The sequence below is a fragment of the Hypanus sabinus genome, chromosome 7, assembly GCF_030144855.1.
Source record: "Hypanus sabinus isolate sHypSab1 chromosome 7, sHypSab1.hap1, whole genome shotgun sequence".
NCBI lineage: Eukaryota > Metazoa > Chordata > Chondrichthyes > Myliobatiformes > Dasyatidae > Hypanus > Hypanus sabinus.
In genome coordinates, this window is record NC_082712.1 from 68,432,551 (window position 1) to 68,456,342 (window position 23,792).

The 23,792-nt window shown below is 43.8% G+C and overlaps 1 protein-coding gene across 3 annotated transcripts in view; it reads left to right on the top strand.

The window, feature by feature from the left end:
- Positions 1–3,377: 3,377 nt before the first annotated feature.
- The window catches only part of LOC132396863 (choline transporter-like protein 1), a 116,587-nt gene continuing 96,172 nt past the window's right edge, over positions 3,378–23,792 (top strand). Inside the window, exons 1-2 of one of the 3 annotated variants that reach the window (XM_059974871.1) lie at positions 3,378–3,611; positions 9,123–9,307. In XM_059974871.1, coding sequence (XP_059830854.1) covers positions 9,278–9,307 — 30 coding nt within the window. In that variant the 5' untranslated portion in view covers positions 3,378–3,611; positions 9,123–9,277. The remainder of the gene's footprint in view (positions 3,612–9,122; positions 9,308–23,792) is intronic. The other 2 variants (XM_059974870.1, XM_059974872.1) reach the window with 2 other exon arrangements.

A 23,792-nucleotide genomic window follows, 5' to 3' on the forward strand; every position in this document is an offset into this window, starting at 1 on the left:
TCGAAATTTCCACCTAGTGTAGACTAGTGGTAAAAGAACCAAAGGGGAAATAATAATCATGTGTGAGAGAATATAAGTCTTAGGACTACAGGAAAACAAGGAAAGGAGGAATAGGAATGATGAGATCGCCTTGCTGGGAGTCCGGACAGACCTAATGGATCAAATGCATTCAGTGGCCACTTTTTTAGCTCCTGTAGCCACTGGGTGAGCATTTATGATCTTCTGCTGCTACGTCCCTATCCACTTCAATGTCAACATGTTGTGCATTTAGATATGATCTTCTGTACACCTCCCTTGTAACACGTGGTTATTTGAGTTTCTGTCGCCTTCCTGTCAGCTTGAACCAGTCGGGCCATTCTCACCTGACCTCTCTCATTAACAAAGCATTTTCACCTACAGAACTGCTGTTCACTAGTTGAGTTCTTTCCCACATCATTTTCTCTAAATGCTGGAGACCATTGAGTGAAAATCCCAGAAGGGCAGCAGCTTCTGAGATACTCAAGACCACCCTGTCCAGCACCAACAATCATTCATTCCACAGTTAAAGTCACTCTAATCAAATTTCTTCCTCATTCTGATGTTTGGTGTGAACAACAATTGAACCGCTTGACCATGTCTGCAAGCTTTTATGCATTGAGTTGCTGTCACATGATAGGCTGGTTAGATACTTGCATTAATGAGCAGGTGTACCTAATAAAGTGGCCACCGAGTGTAGCTTCCAATCTGTCACAGGAAGTACAAGCATCCTGTGATGAACTACATCCCCTGCTGGCTGCTCCTGTTGCTCCTCCCACAGACCCCAGTATAAAGGCGATTGAGGCCTGAGCCCAGCCCTCAGTCTCCAGGATGTAGTATGGTGGTCAACTACTGCTTGTTCTTTATTCCAGTCAATAAAAGCCGATATCTCGCCTTCACGTCTCAGAGAGAGTTATTGATGGTGCATCACATCCTGATGAAGTTTTCTGGTTCAAGTTCCACTCCACCTGGAACACAAAGGAATAGCTATATTGTCAGTTTTGCTGCTGTTCAGATGAATCATTGAACCTCATTTCCTCTCTCAGGTGCATTTGCAAGATCCCATGGCACTTATTCCCAGCAGGAGCCGAGAAGTTTCCACAATGCAATTGTATGCCCAGGTGCTCTTAAGGGATGAGGTTTGGCACCTTCAGAAATGGAGAGATAACACGGTCCATTTAAACTCAGGACCATCACTGCTGATCGGTGTCCTTGCACTCAAGAGTGTTGCCTGGGTAACCAAAATCAGTGATTTAAGAAAAACTCATAAAATATAAGAAAAAGGAGTTTGTCCCCTTGACCCTGTTCCATTATTCAACAAGATCAATCACTACTAGTCTTCTACATCAACACCATTTCCTTGCACAATCCCATGTCATTCTTACAAGATCCAAAATTTGTCAAGGTCTAAAGAATCACCTTTTTCTTAGTGCAAAGATTTCTCCTCATTTCAGTCCTAAATGGTCAACCTCCTTATTGTGAGAATGTGGTCCTCTGGAAACGAAGGGAAACATCCTCTCTGCATTATCAAGCCCTCTAGTTATTTTGTCTTTTTCAATAAGGCCACCTCTCTGCCTTCTAATCTCCAGAGAAACTAGTTTGCTCTATCTTTCCTCATATGATAGACTTGACACTCAGTGTGGTAAGTGTTTGTAGCACTTCCTGTAAAGCAAGAACATCCTAACTTGATGGAGAAACAAACTAGAGAAATAATGAGAAAAATAAATAAACAACAAAAAGACTTTCAAGAAAGGTCCTCCTTCTAAGGTAAATTGATAAATCATCTCCATTTTTTAAAACTTTTTTCTAATTTTGTAAATATACATTCTATAAGTGTAAACTTAACAAGTAGAAAGGCAAACCCATTTATGAGAGAAAATTCAATCTAAGTGAAGGTTTAAAAAATTGCCAGGAACTGCACTAAACAGGAATTTTGGAAGCATCTTTAAATTCAAGGAAGAACTAGGACAATTATAACTTGGCTTATTGGTAAATTGGTCACATCTACTGAAATAGTGAAAATCCAGTTTTGCATACTGTCCATATCGACCATGTCAGAGTAAATTAGCAAGAAACAAAACAATCTGTGAGACCTTAGCCGGTATGAAGGTCTCACAGTTCATCATGACTCCAACATTATGTGTGTGTTGCTCAAGATTTCCAACATCAGCAGATTCTCGTGTTTGAGAGACCTTCTATTGGTGTGCAAAAGTGGGGGTCCCTGACAAACAGAGACAGAAGAATCAAATAAACATTTTGTATCTGTCATCACGGACAGAGGCAAAAATAAACCCCTGAAACACAGGAGAGCCAGGAGATCAGTGCAAACATGGAACTAAAAGAATTTAGTACCAGTAAAGAAATATTACTAAAAAATAGTAATTACTAAAAATAGTGAACCTGGATGCTTATACGTCTCACCAATCTGATTAATTATTTGACAATTTTTTTAGAAAAAGTAATGGGCTTAGATCTAATGCATGTTCTAGTTGCCATCTGCTAAACTGCTATTGATTGAAGAATGGTCACTTCAGGTCGGATGATAGGAAATGTGACCTGCTATTCATGAAAAATGTGGGGGGGGGAGGGGGAAACGAACTGCTGGAGGAACCCAACCAATCAAGCAGCATCTGTGGAGACCGAGGAACGGTCAACGTTTTGGGTCAAAACCTTCTAAACTCGAAAGAGACTGTTTGTATCATTATGGTAATTGGAAAAGTGTTGAAATCTACAATAAAAATATGTCGCTAGGACATTACAAAAATATGACCAATCGAAGTTAACATAAATTTCTGAATCAGAAATTATGCTTGACTAAACTACTTGAGTTCGGATCTATTATCGCCAGGTCCCTTAATGTTCACAGTGCCATTCACTGACTCCTGTAACTGCTTCCTAATTTGTAATGATTCATGTTCAAGGGCATTAGCTTTTTCTGCACATTTTTATGATCCAACCGCTCGCCATTCACAATAAATATTTCTGTTTGTCTTCTCCAACGGAAGTGGCTAATAATTCTTTAACATCACCGACAGCGGTTTATTCACTCATTGTCCCAGGAAATGGGAAGTGGTATTAGGGTGACACCAGTGGTGGGATGGGGGAGTGGTTAGATAGTAACACCAGTTTGCACTATTTAATTTACAGTAATTTTCATGTCTTACATTGCATTGCTGCCAAAAAAACAACATATTTCACGACATATGTCGCTGATAATATGCTGAAGTGGAGTTGGAAGTTTGGTTCGGTGGAGAACGGAGTGGGTGGGTAACACCAGGAAGGGCATATTTAGAGAGTGACACGGGCGATGGGAGGAGGGGGGAGCGGTTACAGGGTAACACCAATAGGGGCGGAATTGGCAGAGTGTGACGCCTGTTTAGTGGAGAGTCGGGGAGCGATTACAGGATGACACCAGCAGTTGGGGAGCGGTTAGAGTGTGACAAGAGTTGAGGGGCGTGGTTTGTTGGGTGGAGTACTGAGTATTCAGAGGTTTGCAGACTAGCAGTGGACTTGACCGTCGTTTCGGTACCGGGAGGAACAGGTCTGCTGTGATCCCGATCTCAGCAATGGGTTGTTGTGGGTGCGGTGACAACGAGGTGAGAGACTGTGTCTTGTATATTGATGCTATTGTGCTTAAGCTTCATATAATTCATGCAACAGCACACACAAAATGCTGGTAGAACACAGCAGGCTAGGCAGCATCTGTAGCGAGAAGCGATGTTGACGTTTCGGGCTGAGACCCTTCGTCAGGACTAACTGAAAGGAAAGATAGTAAGAGATTTGAAAGTAGGAGGGAGAGGCGGAAATGCAAAATGATAGAAGACCGGAGAAGGTGGGGTAGTAGTAGGTGGTAGTAGGATCCTGTTGGAGGTGGCGGAAGTTACGGAGAATTATTTGTTGGACCTGGAGGCTGGTGGGGTGGTAAGTGAGGACAAGGGGAACCCTATCCCGAGTGGGGTGGCGGGCGGATGGGGTGAGGGCAGATGTGCAGGAAATGGGAGAGATGCATTTGAGAGCAGAGTTGATGGTGGAAGAAGGGAAACCCCTTTGTTTATAAAAAGAAGACATCTCCTTCGTCCTGGAATGAAAAGCCTCATCCTGAGAGCAGATGCGGTGGAGACGGAGGAATTGTGAGAAGGGGATAGCATTTTTGCAAGAGACAGGAGACGGGATTCCAGGGAAGAGGAATAGTCCAGGTAACTTTGAGAGTGTAGGCTTATAGTAGATATCAGTAGATAAGCCGTCTCCAGAGATGGAGACAGAAAGATCAGGAAAGGGGAGGGAGGTGTCAGAAATGGACCAGATAAATTTGAAGGCAGGGTGAAAGTTAGAGGCAAAGTTAATGAAGTCAACGAGCTCAGCATGCACGCAGGAGGCAGCGCCAATGCAGTCATCGATGTATCAAAGGAAAAGAGAGAGACATATACCCGTATAGGCTTGGAACATGGACTGTTCCACAAAGCCAACAAAAAGGCAGGCATAACTGGGACCCATGTGGGTGCCCATGGCTACACCTTTGGTTTGGAGGAAGTGGGAGGAGCCAAAGGAGAAATCATTGAGAGTAAGAATTAATTCTGCGAGATGGAGGTGAGCGGTGGTAGAGGGGAATTGGTTAGGTCTGGAATCCAAAAAGAAGTGGAGAACTTTGAGACCTTCCTGGTGGGGGATGGAGGTATATAGGGACTGGATGTCCATGGTGAAAATAAGGTGGTGGGGGCCAGGGAACTTAAAATCATTGAAAAAAATTCAAAAGCCTAAGAAGTGTCTCGAACATAGGTGGGAAGGGATTGAACGAGAGGGGGATAAAACAGTGGCAAGGTATGCAGAAATGAGTTTGGTGGGGCAGGAGCAAGCTGAGACAATGGATCTACCTGGACAGGCAGGTTTGTGGATCTTGGGTAGGAGGTAGAAATGGGAAGTGCAGGGCGTGGGAACTAGGAGGTTGGTGGCAGTGGATGGGAGATCCCCAGAGCTGATAAAGTTGGTGATGGTATAGGAGACAGTGGCCTGGTGCTAGTGGGGTCATGATCAAGAGGTAAATAAGAGGAGATACAGAGAGTTGTCGCTGTGCCTCGGCCAGGTAGAGGTCAGTACGCTAGACTACAACAGCTCCCCACCTTATCAGCTTTAGAAACCTTTAATTTCACTTGTCAAGCATTGGCTTCCCCCTCCATCACCCCTTTAAACTCAGAGGAGATAAATGTGTCTCTGCCTGGATATGTTTATGAGATTTCATCTCGTTTTTGTGGTTTTCACTTGAACTTTGGGTATGTGGTTGATTTCATTCCATTTCATCCATTTCACTTGTGGGTGGTAGTTTTCTTAGAATGTGCTGCCTTTTGCTCAAAGTGTATTTAAATCAATGAAATTATAACTTGAGGCCAACAAAAGAGACGGCACGATATTTTGCAAATGCTGGAAATCTTCAGTGGCTTGCACAGACGTTGATCTTTTACTCATTTCCAGAGATGCTGTTTGACCTGCTGAGTTCCTCCGGTGCGTTTTGTATGCGTTATTCTGGATTTCCAGCATCTGCAGAATCTCTCGTGTTTAACATACACAAGGAACACAAAGTCAAGCAGCATCAAGCGAGGGGACACTTCGGGCTGAGATCCTTCATTAAGACTTGACAGAAGAGACAGCAGGAGCTGGGAATCTGGAGCAGCATTCTCACATTTGGAGAATGTGAGTGGGACAGGCAGCATCTGAAGAGGAAAATAAACACTCAACGTTCCTGGTTGATAATCCTTTATCAGGACTGGAAAGAAAGCAGTGTAAAAGGATGCAGGGAAATGGGTGGGGCACAAGTTGGCAGGTGATAGGTAAATCCGGGTGAGGAGATTGATGGGCAGGTAAGGGAGAGTGGCTGTGTCATAAGAAGCTGGGGGTGATAGGTGGAAGTGATGATGTAACGAAGGGCTGAAGAAGATGCAACCTGATAGGAGAGGACAGTGGAACATGGGAACGTGGTGAGGAGGGGAATGAGAGGGTTATGACAAATAGTGAAGGAGTGAGGGGTAAAATAGATCTTCATGCCATCAGGCTGGATGTTACCAAAGTGGAATATAAGGTGCTGTTCCTCACATAGGTGTCCAGCACCCACTTGACAGTGGACAATGCTGTTGATAGACATTGATGTGGGAATGGGAATTGGATTTAAAATGGCTGGTCACTGGGAGATCCTGGCTGCTATGGTGGATGGAGTGAATGTGCTTGACTTAAGTTATAAATTAGATCATTACTTTTAAAAAAAAGTGAGGCAAAATTCTTTCTCATTACTTTATAAATGCATAAGTTCAGATTTATTTTCAGAAATTCACCAACACAACTTAAGGTAAATATCTGATGGTGTAAGTGTTTTGTTGACAGTGATTTGAATAGTGCGTTTCATTAAATAAAGGAGGCATTGCATATTAATTTGATTTTGCCAGCAGCAGCACATAAAAGCCATTGTGTTGGAAAGAGCAAAGATGCCAGGCTTATTTTGTATGCCACGCACCCTTGAGTTTCGTTCAAATGTTAGTATTGTTCTGTTCCTTGAGCACGTGGCAATGATTATACAAGACTGGTAGATCTCTGAGAATAACATTTAATAAAGCAAAGTTATCTTTTATATTTTTTATTTCTGACAGATTTATAGTGCAGGTTTTGTATTTGTGGAAGGGTTTTATGGGAAAAAGGTATGAAATAGATGATTTTAATAATGTGTTTGCATTCTCATAGGTGTATGGAGATGTGATGCATCACTCAGGTTCAGAAGTAGGTATATGTGGTGTAATTCTAAAAATCAGCATCTTAAATACCTTTGTGAAAGGTATTAAAAAATACCTTTGTGAAGCAGTTTTTCAAGGTTTTATCCATTCGGAGGACATATCCTGGGCCCAGCACAGAAACGCAATTATGAAGAAAGCACATCAGTGCCTTTGCTTCCTTAGGAGTTTACATAGATTTGGCATGACATCTAAAACTTTGACAAACCTCTATAGATGTGTGGTGTCCAATAAATTGATGAATTGCATCACTGCCTGGTTTGGAAACAGCAATGCCTTTAATGGAAAATCCTACAAAAAGTAGTAAATACGACCCAGTCCATCATGGGTAAAGCCCTCCCCACCATTGAGTACATCTATATGGATGGAGCTCTGTCGGGGGAAAGCAGCATTCATCATGGGGGACCCCCACCACCCAGATCATGCTCTCTTCTCACTGCTTCCATCAGGAAACTGGTGCAGGAGCCTCAGGTTCAGGAACAGTTATTACCCCTCAGCCATCAGGTTCCTCAACCAGAGAGCATAACTTACTCAACCCATCACTGAACTCTTCCCACAACCTATGGACTCACTTTCAAGGACTCTTCATCTCATGTTCTGGATGCTTATTCCTTAATAATTATTATTATTACTATTATTATTTCTTCCTTTTTGTATTTACACAGTTTGTTGTCTTTTGTACACTGATTGCCTTCTCTGTTGGTGTGATCTCCCATTGATTCTATTACCATTTTTGGACTTATTGAGTATACCTGCAAGAAAAGGTATTTCATGGTTGTATGTGGTGACGTAGATGTACTTTGATAATAGATTTGCTTTGAACTCTTCCCCCCCCAGTGGAGCAAGTTTTAAATGTTATTTTAACTAAAAACAGAAAATAATAGAAAAAGCAGCTGTGGGACGAGAAACATTTAACAGTATTAACATTTCAGATCTGAGACCCTTCACCACTACTGAGATATATAAAACAAATTAGTTTCTGTAGCAACAATGATTGGGGAGAGATTGGTAGAACAAAGTAAATATCCCTTGGAAGGCCAGAACAAATGACCTAATGTTCCAGGCAGAATGAAACAAAGTCACCGAATATTGGAGATTTTAGCATAAGTGTCTAGAAGGTTTCAATGTGCCTGTATGAAAGATGAAGTTTTGCTTTTTAATTTAGCATTTTTTTCCTCACCACCTCACAGTGGTGCCAAAAGGCAGAGGTCAGTGGAAGTATGATGGGGAGTGAAAATGGCAGGTGATTGGAAACTCAGGGTCACTCGTGGACTGCACACAGTTGTTCTGAAAAGTGATTGCCCAGTCTGTATTTAGTTTCTCCAATGAAAAAGTCAGACTGCTGTTTATTGATTACAGCTCAGAGTTCAACACAATCAAATGTTAAAAGGCCTGAACAGGTTAGATATTCTAAGTTATTTGCCATGGTAGGGGAGTCTAAGACAAGAGGGCAAGACTTCAAGATTGAAGGACAACCATTTAGAACAGATGTGGAGAAATTAGTCAGAAGGTGGTAAATCTGTTGAATTTGTTGCCTCGAGTGGCTGTGAAGACCAAGTCATTAGGTGCATTTGAGGCAGAGATAGATAGGGCATGGGGAGAAGGCAGGGGAGTGGGGATGACTGGAAGAATTGGATCAGCCCATGATGGAAGGGTGGAGCAGACTCGATGGGCCAAATGGCCTTCTACTCCTATATCTTATGGTCAATCATACCTTCAGTTCCAATCAACAAGCTCCAAATCCAGGGCCTATGTACCTTCCTCTGCAACTAGCGCCTTGATATTCTCATCACGAGACCACAGACAGTGCAAATTGGAAGTAACATCTCTTGGCTGACAACCAATACTGGAGCACCTCAGGGATGCATGTCTCACCCACTGTTCGACTCTCTCTACACACCAATGACCTACGGCTAAGCACAGCTCAAATACCATCTATAAATTTGCCAATGACAAAACTATTATTTACAAAATTTCAGTTGGTAATAAGGTGGTGTACTACAATGTGATAATTCAGCTGTTTGAGTTCTGTTGCAGCAGCAAACTTGCAGTCCATCTCAGTAAGACCAAGGAATTGATTGTGGACTTCAGGAAGGGGAAGTTGAGGGAGCGCCATTCCTCAGTAGTAGAAAGAGAAAGCAATTTCAAGTTCCTGGGTGTTGACATCTCTGAAGATCTATCCTGGGCCCAGCATATTAATGTAATTACAAAGAAGGCAAAGCAGTGACTATATTTCATTAGAAGTTTGAGGAGATTTAGTATATGACCAAAGATTCTCACAGATTTCTTAGATGTGCTGTGGAGAGGATTCTAACTGGTTGCTTCTCTCTGCTACAGAGGGGCCACTGCACAGGACCAGAGGGAGCTGCAGAAAGCTCTAAGCTCAGCCAGCTCCGCCATGGCCACTAGCCTCCACAGCACTGAGGACACCTTCAAAAGAAGATGCCTCAAAAAGGTGGCATCCATCATTAAGAATCCCTGTCGTGCAAGACATGCCCTCTTATTGCTACCGTCAAGAGGAGGTACAGGAGCCTGAAGATGCACATTGAGCTTTTCAGGAACAGCTTCTTCCCCTCTGTCATCAGATTTCTTTTTCCAATATTTTTATTAAATTTCATATATACAAATACAGAATTCATAAGGATGCTTATTATAAATCAAAATAAGATAGTGTGGCGACCCACTTTCTGCGCAGGCGAAGCGGCTCACAAATAGCCAGCACGTGGGGGGAGACTTTGGTAATGCACCTCTGACGTCATTTCTGACGCGCTCAGCAGCAGACCAGACCAGGCCCAGCAGGGGAGCGCACACAACACAGAGGCAGGAGTGAGGAGGCCAGTGAACAATGGTGTTTCTACCACCAGCGGTGGGGCACAAAAGCCTGCCGTTGTCGCCTGCCCTGCAAGGGCCAGCTGCCGCTAATGACAATGGTGGCTGGCCATCAGGACAGCCTCTTGTACGTATGGGACAAACAGTCGGGACACTGCTTCTTGGTCGACACCGGAGCGGAGATCAGCGTTTTGCCCCCGACGGGGTACGACACCCGCAACAGGAAGCCAGGACCCACCCTGAGGGTCGCAAACGGCAGCACAGTTCAGCTGTAGTTGGGCGCCAGCCGGTTCACGTGGGACTTCACACTGGCCGCGGTAGCCCAACCACTCCTGGGGGTGGACTTCTTGCGAGCTCACAGCCTGCTGGTCGACTTGCGAGGGAAAAGACTGGTATATGCCGAGACTTTCCAGACATTCTCCCTGGGTGAAGCCAAGTTGCCAGCCCCACACCTGGACTCCATTACGCTGTCAGACAATGAATTCACCAGAATCCTGGTGGGCTTTCCATCGATTCTGGCACTGCAGTTCACGGCAGCCATGCCCAGACATGGGATACAGTACCACATTTCGACCCAGGGACCACCCCTCCACGCACGTGCACGAAGGCTTCCCCCGGAAAAGCTCCGCCTGGTGAAGGAGGAGTTCAAGAGGATGGAGGAATTGGGGATCGTACGGAGTTCTGACAGCCCATGGGCCTCCCCCCGGCACATTGTACCCAAGGCAGCCGGGGGTTGGAGACCATGGGGCGACTACCGCAGACTGAATGAGGCTACCACTCCAGACCGCTACCCCATGCCGCATGTACAGGACTTTGCAGCAAGCCTGCACGGGGCAAGAATCTTTTCCAAAGTAGACCTCGTCCGGGGGTACCATCAAATCCCGGTGCACCCTCAAGACATCCCCAAAACAGCACTCATCACCCCGTTTGGCCTGAAGAATGCCGCACAGATGTTCCAGCGGCTAATGGATGCGGTGGGACGCGACCTGGACTTTGCGTTCATCTATTTGGACGACATCCTTATAGCCAGCAGTTGTCGTCAAGAGCACCTGTCCCACCTCCGCCAGCTCTACTCCCGCCTGAGTGATTTCGGCCTCACAATCAACTCGGCCAAATGCCAGTTGGATCTCGATACCATTGACTTCCTGGGCCACAGGATTACCAAAGACGGGGCAACACCTCTGCCCACGAAGGTAGACGCAATCCACCACTTTACCCGGCCCAACACGGTCAAAGCCCTGCAGGAGTTTGTTGGTATGGTGAACTTCTACCACCGTTTCCTCCCCTCAGCAGCCCGTATCATGTGCCCTTTGTACACCCTAATGTCGGGTAAAGGCATGGACATTACTTGGAACGAGGAAGCTGCGGCTGCTTTCGTTAAAGCCAAGGAAGCCTTGACAGATGCCGCAATGTTGGTACACCCCAGAATGGACGTTCCGACCGCCCTCACAGTGGACGCATCTGACACAACAGTCGGTGGGGTGCTGGAGCAGCTCATCGAGGGGCGCTGGCAACCCCTGGCGTTCTTCAGCAAGCACCTATGACCACCCGAACTCAAGTACAGTGCTTTCGACCGGGAGCTGTTGGCACTGTATCTGGCAATCCAGCATTTCAGGTACTTTTTAGAAGGCAGGCCGTTCACCACGTTCATGGACCACAAACCGTTGACCTTCATGTTCACCAAGGTATCTGATCCCTGGTTGGCTCACCAGCAGCGACATCTTTCCTACATCTCCGAGTATACGACGGACATCCAGCATGTCTCGGGAAAGGACGTCGTGGCGGATGCACTCTCCAGACCAGCTATCCAGGCCCTGTCCCTGGGGGTGAACTATGCAGCACTGGCGGAGGCGCAGCAGGCAGACAACGAGATGCCCAGCTAGAGGACCGCAGTCTCGGGTTTGCAGCTGCAGGACTTTCTCGTAGGCCGAGGTGAGAGGACCCTCCTGTGCGACGTGGCTACCGGCCAACCTCGCCCCATCGTCCCTGCAGCCAGGAGGCGGCGAGTTTTCGACTTCATACACGGTTTGGCGCACCCATCTATCAGGACAACCGTCCAGCTGGTCTCCAGCAAGTTCGCGTGGCACGGACTTCGCAAGCAGGTCAGTGAATGGGCCAGAACGTGCGCGCAGTGCCGAACAGCCAAGGTACAGTGGCACACTAAAGCCCTGCTGCAGCAGTTCAAACCGACCCACTGGAGGTTCAACCACATTCATGTGGATATTGTGGGCCCCCTACCAGTGTCCCGAGGAGCGCGGTACCTCCTAACGGTGGTCGACCGTTTCACGAGGTGGCCAGAGGCGGTCCCGCTCACCGACACATCTGCCGATTCCTGCGCCCGAGCACTGATCGCACCGAAGCACGCTTCGGGATACCGGCCCACATTACCTCCGACAGAGGTGCCCAGTTCACCTGTGGTCAGCTGTGGCCAGCCTGTTGGGAACGCAGCTGCACCACACAACTGCCTACCACCCACAGTCGAACGGACTAGTGGAACACTTCCTCTGTCTCTTGAAGTCGGCTCTCATGGCCCGCCTGAGAGGACCTAACTGGGTGGATGAGCTTCCCTGGTCCTGCTTGGAAATCGTATAGTGCCCAAAAAGGATCTGCACGCCTCGTTGGCTGAGTTGGTGTACAGCGCACCCCTGGAGAGTTCATACCAGTCCCAAGGGGGGCAAGAGGAAGAACCCGCAGCAGTCCTGGACAGGCTATGTGAAAGGCTCGGGAACCTGGCCCCCTTACCAACTTCACAGCAAGGACGGACCCCAACCCATGTACCCAAAGACCTGCTGAACTGTAAGTTTGTGTTTGTATGAAGGGGCGGACACCGGGCACCGCTACAGCGGCCGTATGAGGGGCCGTTCAAGGTGATCAACAACAACGGGTCCACGTATGTTCTGGACATTGGGGGGAGAGAGGAGGTTTTCACGGTGGACCAACTCAAACCAGCCCATGTGGACTTGGCGCAGCCGGTCGAGGTTCAGGCACTGTGGTGCAGAGGCAGACCTCCCAAACAGAGGCTGAGCCAGACTGTGGACATTGGGGGATGTATCACCAGTTCTTGGGAGGGGGTTACGTGGCGACCCACTTTCTGCGCAGTCGAACTGGCTCACAAATAGCCAGCGCGCGGGGGGAGACTTTGGTAATGCACCTCTGATGTCATTTCCACCCGACGAGGGCAGGAGCTAGTGATTTAAATGCCAGCGCTGTGAAGTTTGACTAAACTAGTCTCCAAACGACTTACCGACTGCGTGTCATTATTTCAGCGTTGTGTGTAGCGCATCGCTACAATAGCACAAAATGCATTTTATGTGAGATATATATCACACTGATACAATCACGGTATCCCATATTCATGATCAATCAAATAAAATAATCTGAATTATGAAATACAATAATGTTAATTATATTATTAAAACATCTACACCCACTACCAAGACAAAACTGGTTAGTAAAAAAAACGAGGAAAAAAAAGAGTACTTTACCATATAGTGTTTTATTATAATTGCCCAGATCTATATTTTAATAACAATAACAATTCAAAGATTTTTAAAATAGTTCAGAAAGGGTCCCCATGGCATTTGAAAATCTTGGTTAGAATTAGAAATCGAACAACAGATCTTCTCTAAATTTAAATGTGACATAACATCGCATAACCATTGAGCATGTGTGGGGGGCGGGGGGCAACCTCCTTCCATTTAAGTAAGGTCGCCCTCCTAGCCATAAAAGAAATAAAAGCCAGTACCCACAAATGAGAAGGCTCCAAAGTTATAGCTCTTTCCTCAACATTACCAAATAAGGCAGTCAAAGGATTGGGCTTAAAATTAACTTTAAAAAGTACAGAAAAAGTTTGAAATACATCTTTCCAATATTTTTCAGGGCTCAAACATGACCAAAACACATGAATTAATGAAGCCTCTCCATTATTACATCTGTCACAATAAGGAGGTATATCTGAAAAAAAACGAGAGCTTGTCTTTAGACATATGAGCCCTATGTACCACTTTAAATTGTATGAGGGAATGACGAGCACATAATGATGAAGAATTAATCATTTTGAAAATAGCCCTCCAGGTCTCATTAGGTAATGAAGTCTACATTAGATTTCTGAATAGATAATGAACTCATCTACACTACCTCACTTTTTTTTTCCCAGTTTGTGCTACTTGTTTATGATGGGTGACACTGTAGTGTGGTGGTTAGCATGACACTATTACAACTCGGGGCCTCAGAATTTCAAGTTCAATTCCAGCGCTGTTTGTAAGGAGATGTATGAGTTAGTAGGTTACATAGTCATTGTAAAGGCTGATTTATTCTTCTGCGTAGCAGCCTACGTTGTATCCTTCGCCATTGTGAGCATTTATACCTGTGCGTTGATGTGTCTGCGTCACTCTACAATTCACTGCCAAAATGCTAGTTGGCGGTGGGGTTTCTGTGCCACTGTGTAGAGTTTCTTTGTGTACTTCAAACAATGGTGACTGAGTTGGAGCTAGTAAATGTTGAACAAGGGTTACTTTTATTGAAATTACTGCAACGCAGAAAAGAGAGAAGACGTCGGAGGAGATGGTGTGTATGACCATTGAACAGATTGAAGCAGAAGGAGGGTGAATTTTCTGTGCTTGTCTGACCACTGAGAGACATGGACGAGGAAATGCATTTCAAATATTTTTGAATGTTGGCAGGTAGATTTGACAATTTGGTTCATTGTCTTCAACCATTTATTTCACATCAGTGTACACACAGTATGCATATAGACAGGAGGAAATGTGATGCTACCAAGCGGACCAATTACAATTGTTGCATTCTGTGTTGCCGCGACGCGCAGTTAAGTTTTTGGAGAGGTGCACGTCAGGCTATGGCATAGGGTAGGGCGTAGGGTACAGCATAGGTTATGTGGCTACGCCGTACCTATGGCGGCATTCCTTTAATGCAGAAGTATAAATCAGTCTCAAATTGTCTTGTGATTAGGCTATGGTGAAATAGATGGGTTGTTGGGCAGTGTGGCCTGTTGAGCTGATAGGGCCTGTTCTGCAATGCATCTGTAAATAAATATTTTGAAATGTATATTGCATTTCTTATTGTGCTTTATAGTTTTTTTTATTATGTATTACAATGTACTGCTGCTGCAAAACACCAAATTTCATGATGTATGCTTGAAATAATAAATCTGATTCTGATTCTGGAGAGGAAAGCACCTTATGAAATCACTCTTCTTCACCTAGAAAGACTAGTGGGAAGAAGTGAGGGGATAAAGTTAATTTTCTCTTATGGTTTCAAGGGAAAGTGCCATAAGATTGGGCTGATTATGGGGATTGAGGATTGGAACACAGGGAGGTGAAGCTAATGATCTTTTTATATGGCTGAAAGAGGAAATGATTATTTGTCTGCTGGTGGAATCGTGTTGCAGCTGATGAAACTTGTGGGAAATGATCTGTTAACTGCAGTGAATGGTGGGGTAGAAGATAAAAATGGAGCAACTCTGTTTCTGCATAGTCAAGGAGAAAAGGGAATTGCCATCCAGTGGCAGTGTGACTACCATGGTAGACAACGACTACCATCCAGCGGCACTGACCTCAACAATAATGAAATGTGTTCAGCAGCTGGTTTATGGATTGCATTAAATCTCCTGCTGCATTCAACCCTTTCCAGTTCACTTATCGTTTATATTGATCCACTGATCATACCATAGCCCCTGCACTCCAGTCTGTCCTGTCCCTCCTGGAAAATGGTGCCTCATATTACCAGGATGCCACTTATCGAATTAAGCTTCCTCAGAGGCTGGTGGGAAAACTGTCTTTGTTGGGTCTCAACGCCTCTCTCTGTAACTGTATTCTGGTCTTCCTGACAGAAAGGCCAGTCAGTCAGTCTGTGTTGACAGAAACTTTTTTAGCTCCATCATACTAAGCGCCAGTGCTTCCCAGGGCTGCGTGCTCAGCCCGCTGCAGTTCATGCTGCTGATGCATGACTGTACTAGATCCTGTTCAAACTGAGTCATAAAATTCGGTGATGACACAACAGTGGTTGGCATCATCAACATTGAGATAGAGTACAGAGAGGAGGTAGAGTGGCTTGTAAAATGGTGCGAGTACAGCAACTTGAGTCTCAACATTGACAAGACAAGAGATGGTTATGGACTTTAGGAAGGTGCACTCCTCACTGCACTTACATGGCTTATCTATGAAAAGAATTAGGAGCACCAAGTTTCTGGAGTGCACATGGATGATCTCACCTGGTCCCACAACACCACCTATTTAGTCAAGGAAAGAAAGCACAGTAGCGTCTCCACTCCTTGAGGAGATTGAGTGATTGAGTGTGCTGTGTATAGGTGGCCCTTAGCATTGTCAATGATCCCTCCCATCTGTCCAACGATTTATTTGACACCCCCCCCCCCCCCACCTCTACCATCAGGCAGGTGGTACTGTAGCATTCGGACAAAGGACTATAGGATGGGAAACAGCTTCTTCCCCCAGGCCAGGAGACTACTGAATTCCTGCCACCATCCAGTTCTCATCACCTGTGAAGCACCAGTAGTGTTATACTGTTTACTTTTTAACTTGTTGCAAATGCACCTTGTTATTTGTTAAGTTACTAGTGATAATATTGCTTTATGTGTGGTGATTTATATGCACTGTGTTGTGTTCCTTGGTCTGGAGGAACAATAGCAAGAGAAAATCTGCAGATGCTGGAGATCCAAGCAACACAGGCTAGAGAAACTCAGCAGGTCAGGCAGCATCTATGGGAAAGAATGGCTGACGTTTGGGGCTGAGACCTGTACTCTATTCCATAGATCCTGCCTGGCCTGTCAAGTTATTCCAGCATTTTGTGGCTAGAGGAACATTGTTTAGTTTGGCAATATACTTCTGTATGGTTGAATGACAGTAACTTTGAACTGTGGACTTTGAACTATGGTTGAATGACAATAAATTTGAGTTGGGGCAAAGGCATGGGAAATAGATAAGATGCTGTGAAAGACTCTATTGTGATAGATGATAAGCCATGCTTTGGGAAGAATGAAGAAATATTTTTGACTCTTCCGCAGATGAATTATTGCTTTCATGTTACAATGCAGTGATGGTCCCAAAACAACTTGCTAATTAATCTGATTAGTTTTAAGAAGTTTTTGTAATATTCTCCATCCCTCCCAGATTATGTTAACTGAGAAGTGAATCAGCATACAGACATATTTTTTAAACCTAGGTCAACTGGGGGAAAAACAAACTTTAGAAGCTTAGCCTCTCTTGCCATCTCTCTTTTCCCTCAACTCCCCCACCAAAGCATGCAATCCCTACACAGGATTACTTTGATAGAATTTGCTAGTTTACAACAAAAAAAATCATTTGATCTACCAATGGGAGGAGGTTTTGTATAATCAGAATGTATTTTTAACAGTTCTTTCATGTTTACTCATGGTTTGTCTCAGTAATTAGAATGGGCTTATTATTGTCACGTGTTCTGAGATACAGTGAAAGCTTGCATAGAGATACAGAGCAGATCATTACACAGTGCATTGAGGTGCAGCAAAATAAAATTATAATAGTAGTAACTCAGTGTCTCAACTCATGAAGGCAAGCATGCCACCTTAACCGAGTACCAATCTTTAAAGACTCATGTAGCTAGACCACATCTCTGTTCATCAGTGCTATCAAGAGCCTTGTCATTGACTGTGTACTCTCCCTTTACATTGGATCTCCCTAATTGTAGCATCTCTTACTTGCTCAGATTAAACAAGATCCTCCATCTCTCTGTCTATGATTGCAACTGATCTGGATCCTGCTGTATCCTTTGGCAATTTCTGTGCAATCGACAGGGCCATCGATCTTTATGACATCTGCAAGCCTTCTCTATTCTATTACTCTTATATAAAAATGACAAACATACAAATACCTGTGGAACACCAATAGTCACAGACCTTCATCCAAAATAAGACCTATCCATTGTCTTCCATGGGCAAGCCAATTTTGGATCTAATCAGCTAAGCCATCATACATCCTAATTTTCTGGCTGAGCTTGCCAGGTGGGACCTTGTCAAAGTCCTTACAAAAAGCCATATATACAACATCCTCTGCTAAACTTTCATAAGCCATCGCTTCCACCTTCTCATTAAAAGCTCAGTCAGACATGACCTGCTCCACACAAAGCCATGCTGACTGTCCCTACCTAGATCATGTGTCTCCAAATGCTCACAAATTGTATCCCAATGAATTCTTGCCATTAGTTTCCCTACCACTGACATGAGACTCTGCAGTCTATGATTTCCAGGATTATCAGTTTCCCTTCTTAAACAAAGACACAACTTTAGCAACTACCAGTCCTCCAGCACCACGTCTGTGGGTAGCTAAAACACAAAGATCTTGTTCAAGGCCAGCAATCTGTTTTTTGCCCCTCTCAGTAACCTGGAGACATATCTACCTAATGCTATCACTTTCCTGATCTCAAAATTCCCAAGCATCTTAACATACTCTGTCTACTGTAACCTCACTTTCCTCTCTCTCTGTAAATACTAATGCAAAGCTGTCATTTTGGATCTCGCCCATATACTCTTAAGTACAAATTCACTCCTTTATCTTAAGAGTCCTACCCTTTCCATAGTAAACCTCTTGCTGTTGATGAGAATTTCTTGGGATTCTCTTTAATCTTATTCACCAAAGATATTTCATGGCCTATACTAGCTCTAATTCCCTTTTCAGATTCCCTTCTGACTTATTAATAGTTCTCAAGTGCTCTGTTCAGTTGTAGATTCCTAAACCTCAGCAACACACACAAAATGCTGGAGAAACTCAGCAAGTCGGGCAACATCTGTGGAGGGGAATAAACAGTTGATGTTTTGGGACAAGACCATTCGACAGTACTGGAAAGAAAGGGGATAGAAGCCAGAATAAGAAAGGGAGGGGAAGGAGTGCAAACTTGCAGATGATGGGCGAGACCAGCAGGGAACAGGTGATGAAATAAGATGTTAGGTGATAAAAGGCTGAAGAAGGAAGAATCTAACAGGAGTGAGAGTGGATTAAGGTAGAAAGGGAAGGAGGAGGACAGCCTGAAGGAGGTGACGGGTTGGTGAGGAGAGAGAAAGGATGACAGGGTAACCAGAATAAAGAATGAAAAAGGAGGGAAGGGGGAGAAATTACTGGAAGTTGGAGAAATGGATGTCAGTGCCATCAGGTTAGAGACCACCCCCTCCCGCCCCCAAGATGGAGTATGAGGTGTTGCCCCTCCATCCTAAGTTTGGCCACATCATGGCAGTAAAGGAAGCCATGGACAGATAAATTCAAATAGGAAAGGGAGGTTAAATTGAAATGGGTAATCACCAGTTATCGATATCGTGAGAAAATGTTGAGGAGCACTTACCAATGTAGCTTGGAAAATGGATTCTTCCATGCAGCTGATGAAAAGGCAGATGTAACTGTTGCCTATGCAGGTGCCCATGGCTACAGCTTTAGTTTGGAAAAAGTGGGAGAAGCCCAAAAATTATTGAGCGTAAGCTCAGTTCTGCTAGAGAGGAAGATGGTGATGGAGGGGAACTAGTTAGGTCTGTTGTCAAGAAAGAAGCAGAGATATTTAAAGTCTTCCTGATGGGGAAGTGTTTGGGAACAGAACATTCATAGTGAAAATAAGGCGTGCTGGGCCAGGGAAGTGAAAGTTATTGAAGTGATGGGGAGCATGTGAAGTGTCATTGATGTAGATAGGAAGGGACTGACACTTACATATGTTTCTTGACTAAGTTAGCTACCTTCAGGGAGGCTAAGGCAAAAGAACACATACCAATCCTCGTAGAGGGCTCAGAAGTGGAGAGAATGAGCAGTTTCAAGTTCCAAGGTGTCAAGATCTCTGAGGATCTAAACTGGTCCCAACATATCGAAGAAGGCAAGTCAGCAGCTATACTTCATTAGGAGTTTGAAGAGATTTGGTATGTCAAGTATACTCAAAAATAACTATAGATGTACTGTGAAGAGTATTCTGACAGGCTGCATCACTGTCATTACTGTCTGATATGGTGGGGGCGGGGGGAACTACTGCACAGGACCGAAAGAAGCTGCAAAGGGTTGTAAATTTAGTCGGCACCATCTTGGGTACTAGCCTATGAATTACCCAGGACATCTTCAAGGAGTGGTGTCTCAGAAAGGCAGCATCCATTATAAAGGACCTCCAGCACCCAGGGCATGACCTTTTCTCACTGTTAGCAGTAGGTAGGAGGTACAGAAGCCTGAGAGCAAGCACTCAGCGATTCAGGAACAGCTTCTTCCCCCCCGCCACCCAATTCCTAAATGGACATTGAACCCTTGGATACTACTTTTCACTTTTTAAATATATTATTTCTGTTACTTGCACGATTTTTAATCTATTCAATATCCGTATACTATAATTGATGTACTTATTATTATTATTTTATTTTGCATTTTTCTTCTCTGTTATTCAGATTCAGTTTATTGTCCTTTAGAAACCACAAATGCAAATGAAGTTAAAAAAATGAGATTGCATTGAACTGCTGCTGCTAAGTTAACAAATTTCACGACACATGCCGGTGATAATAAACCTGATTCTGACCTCTCTTGTCATCCAAGGTTCCTGAGCCTTGTCATCCTTGCCCTTCCCTCTTATTAGATCAAGCCAGTTCTTGACTTTGTATAACTGATCTTTAAACATGTCAGATATGGATTTGCCTGTAAATAACTCTTACAGTTATTTCTCTCTGCCTCCTGTCTAATGCCCTCATAACTTGCTGTCTTCTAATTTAATACTTTCCTGCATGATCTACTGTTATCTTTATCCGTAACTATTTTAACGCTTAAGGAATTGTGTCTTTCTACTGAAGGGTCTGTCACTTGGCCAGACCCATTTCCAAGTATAAGATTCTCTCCAGTTGGACTATCCACATACTGCTTCAAGAAATCCACTTGGAGATACCTAACACATTCTGCCCCATCTAAGATTTAGCACTAAGGAGTTCCCAGCCTATTTTAGGGTAAATGAAGTCACCCACAATGATGACCCTGCTTTTCAATTCTAACTGTGTATTTGTTCCTTAGTATCCAGAATGGCTATTGGGTGTGGACAGAGTGGATGTCCAGAGTATAAACACCTTTCTTGTTTTTGAGTTCTACCCATATCTACTCAGTCAATGTACCCTCTGTTTCCTGCCCTCAATGCAAATGTGATATTGTGTCTGTCTAGTAATACAACTCTTCGCCCTATTTTACCTCCCTTCCTATTTCTTTAAAAACATTGAAATGTGACATGGGTCAAAAGTAAGGATGCCGCCAGGAAAACTGATAATAAAGATGGAGTAAACAGGTGAAATCTGTGACCATTTTGATTACTACTAATTCTAAGCTGGCATAAGCAGTGCACAAGTGATTTTAATGCTCCAAGTATCTTGTAGTTGGTTTGAGATGCAATTTTGAAGTATTATTGCCCAGGAAAATCTGAATTTAAAAATAGTACAAGAGCATTTTATTTAGAGGTTGCCAGCATTGAATTGAAACTGATTTGAGATGGGTTTCCCAGAATCCTTCATGGGGAAGTGTAGGAACTGTTAAGATCACTTGATTGCATCTTAAATTTTTCCATTGCTTTAACTGGATTATTATGCTTCAAAAGTAATACTTTTATTTTCCTGTAGATATTTATACTGTCATCAGTGTGGTCATTCCCCTTTCCCTTTTTCCACTTGTTTTCTTCTTATAGGTCTTCTGATTACTTGTTTTTTCCACACTGCACTTTACATGCTGCAGAAAAAAATATATTGCATCCTTGCCTCACTGGATAAATCTCATTAATGAGAGTCACTACTAGTGATTGAGAGGACTGAGAAACTGGAGATTGTGAGACTTCTACTGTGAGAAATACAGTGCAGTGTAAGGGAATAAGGCATAAATGAAGTGATAAATTAGTCATGCACATAAGGCACTGTACAGGAACATTTTAACTATTCAGTTGTTACTTTTAGTATCTTAGTATACCATCGGTCGGGGTGAAGTAACTGCTAAAAGCTGTCTGATGCAAGAGCAGTTTGCTGAGATCAGAAAGCAAGACCATAAAAGGGCTTGAAAACATAATAGGATGGAGCGGTATGTAGTCCCAAGTGATTAATCTTGATGCAAGTTAGGAAGTGGGAAGCGGTGTTATGAATTATTTCAAGAATATGTTGGATGAAGTCCATTACAAAACATAAGACTAAATAAACTACAGACCCTGATTATTGTACATTCTGAGATATAATTTGCTAAAAGCTGAAGATGTGTTCCACTTCACCATAAAGGACACCATCAGAAGTAGCACGCATAAAATGATGGAGGAACTCAACAAGTCAGTTAACAGTTATGGTAAACAGTTGACATTTCTGGCAGACTCCCTTCATCATGACTAGGAACGATGGGGGGGGGGCAGAGGTCAGGAGATAGGAGGGGAGTAGCAGTACAAGCTACCAGGTGAAGGGGAAGGTGGGGGAAGAGGAGATGGTGGGAGAAGCTGGGAGGTGTTTGGTGAAGGAGAAAAGGGCTGGCGAAGAGGACAGTGAATCATAGAATAAAGGGAAGGAGGTGGGAAACTGGAGAGAGTTGATGGGCAGTTCATGACAGTGGGGAAGGGGAAGAGAAGGAATGAGAGAGCCACTAGAATGGGAAAAAGAAAAGGGGAGTACAAGGAAACAGGAGAGTGGTTACCAGAAGTTAGAGAAATGAGTGTTCATGCCATCAGATTGTTCAGTACCCAGAGTTAATGTGAGCTGTTGCTTCTCCAACCTATATTTTGCCTCTTGGTGGCAATCAGTGTGAGAATGGGAAGTCAAATTGAAATGGGGGCCACCAGGAAATCTTTGCTGTTAGTGGACAGAATGAAGGTGCTTGACAGAGGAGTTCTCCAATCTGTGTCAAGTTTCACTGATGTACGGGAGTACAAGATTCAATAAATGACCTTGACAGACCTGCAGGCAAAATACATCCCTGCCTGGTGGTGAGGGATGATGTATAGAGGCAGGTGTGGCATTTGTGATGGTGGCAGGCAAAGTGCCAGAAGGTAGATCAATGAGGAGGGATGAGCGGATAGCAAGCCATGGACAAAGCAATTCCTGTGGAGAGCAGCCAAGGGAAAGATGAGTCAATGGTGGCATCCTGATATTCTGAAGAGTGATGTTTTGTATATGTAGCCTTGTGGGGTGTGGGTAAGGAGGTGTGTTATGTCGGGGAATAGTGAGTGCAGACAATTTGAATGCTTCTCACAGCCCTGCCCCCCTAAGCCTTTCAAAGCCTTTCAAACCCGTAGGATGCTGAATTATAATTAGTCAACATTGTTGCTCTTTCTGATTCTTACATTATTTATTTCCATTATCATTGGTTGTTTCTTCCTTCTTCATAATTTTATGCAACATTTAAAGAAAAATAAGAATTTCATAACTTCAACGCATTTTGAAGCAGTTTTAGTGCTTTCCCATTGAAGGGACTTGGCCTGAAACCTCGACTCTTCATTTCCCTCCATAGATAATGTCTGATTCACTGAGAGTGTTGCAACCAGGGACGTGATTTTGTACTGTAGTGTCTTTTGAATATCCTACATTTCAATAGGTCAAAGAAACAAAATCAATCATTGTTGCAGTTTTTTTAAGAGGATTGAGTGGGATATAGCCAATGATTCGGAAGGGAATGGAGAAAAAGAACTTTTGGACAATAGAGAAGGGGCTATGTATGTGCTGACCACAAGTTAATTATGTCATGTGGTTTAACATCTGCAGGTGGGAAAATTTGGGAATCATTATCAAGATTAAGATGTGTGGGAGTGAGAAATTAATGGTAAGCATGGATTTTTGAAATGAAAATCCATCCCAGACAATTTGTGGGCTCTGAGAACATGGCAGATATAATGGAGAAGGGGTGGGAAGTGCAGTGGATGAGCTTTAGATGGATTTTTGATACAAACTATTGATTATGAAGATTTGAAGTTTTTATATTTAGATTAAGGTGGTTTGAGTGGAGTAGATAGAATAAGTAAAGGTATTAGAGTCTAAAGAGACTGTTGTGGGATTGCTTTCTGTTTTGTTGTATGTATACCAGTATTTTATATATTGGATTGGAGGAAATAATTTACAGACTAATTATAAAAAGGAATGAATAACTATAAGGCAATTAAGATAAATTGGCCAAAACAACGTTGGATAATTCAATGGCAGTAAACTGTGGTAAAACAGAT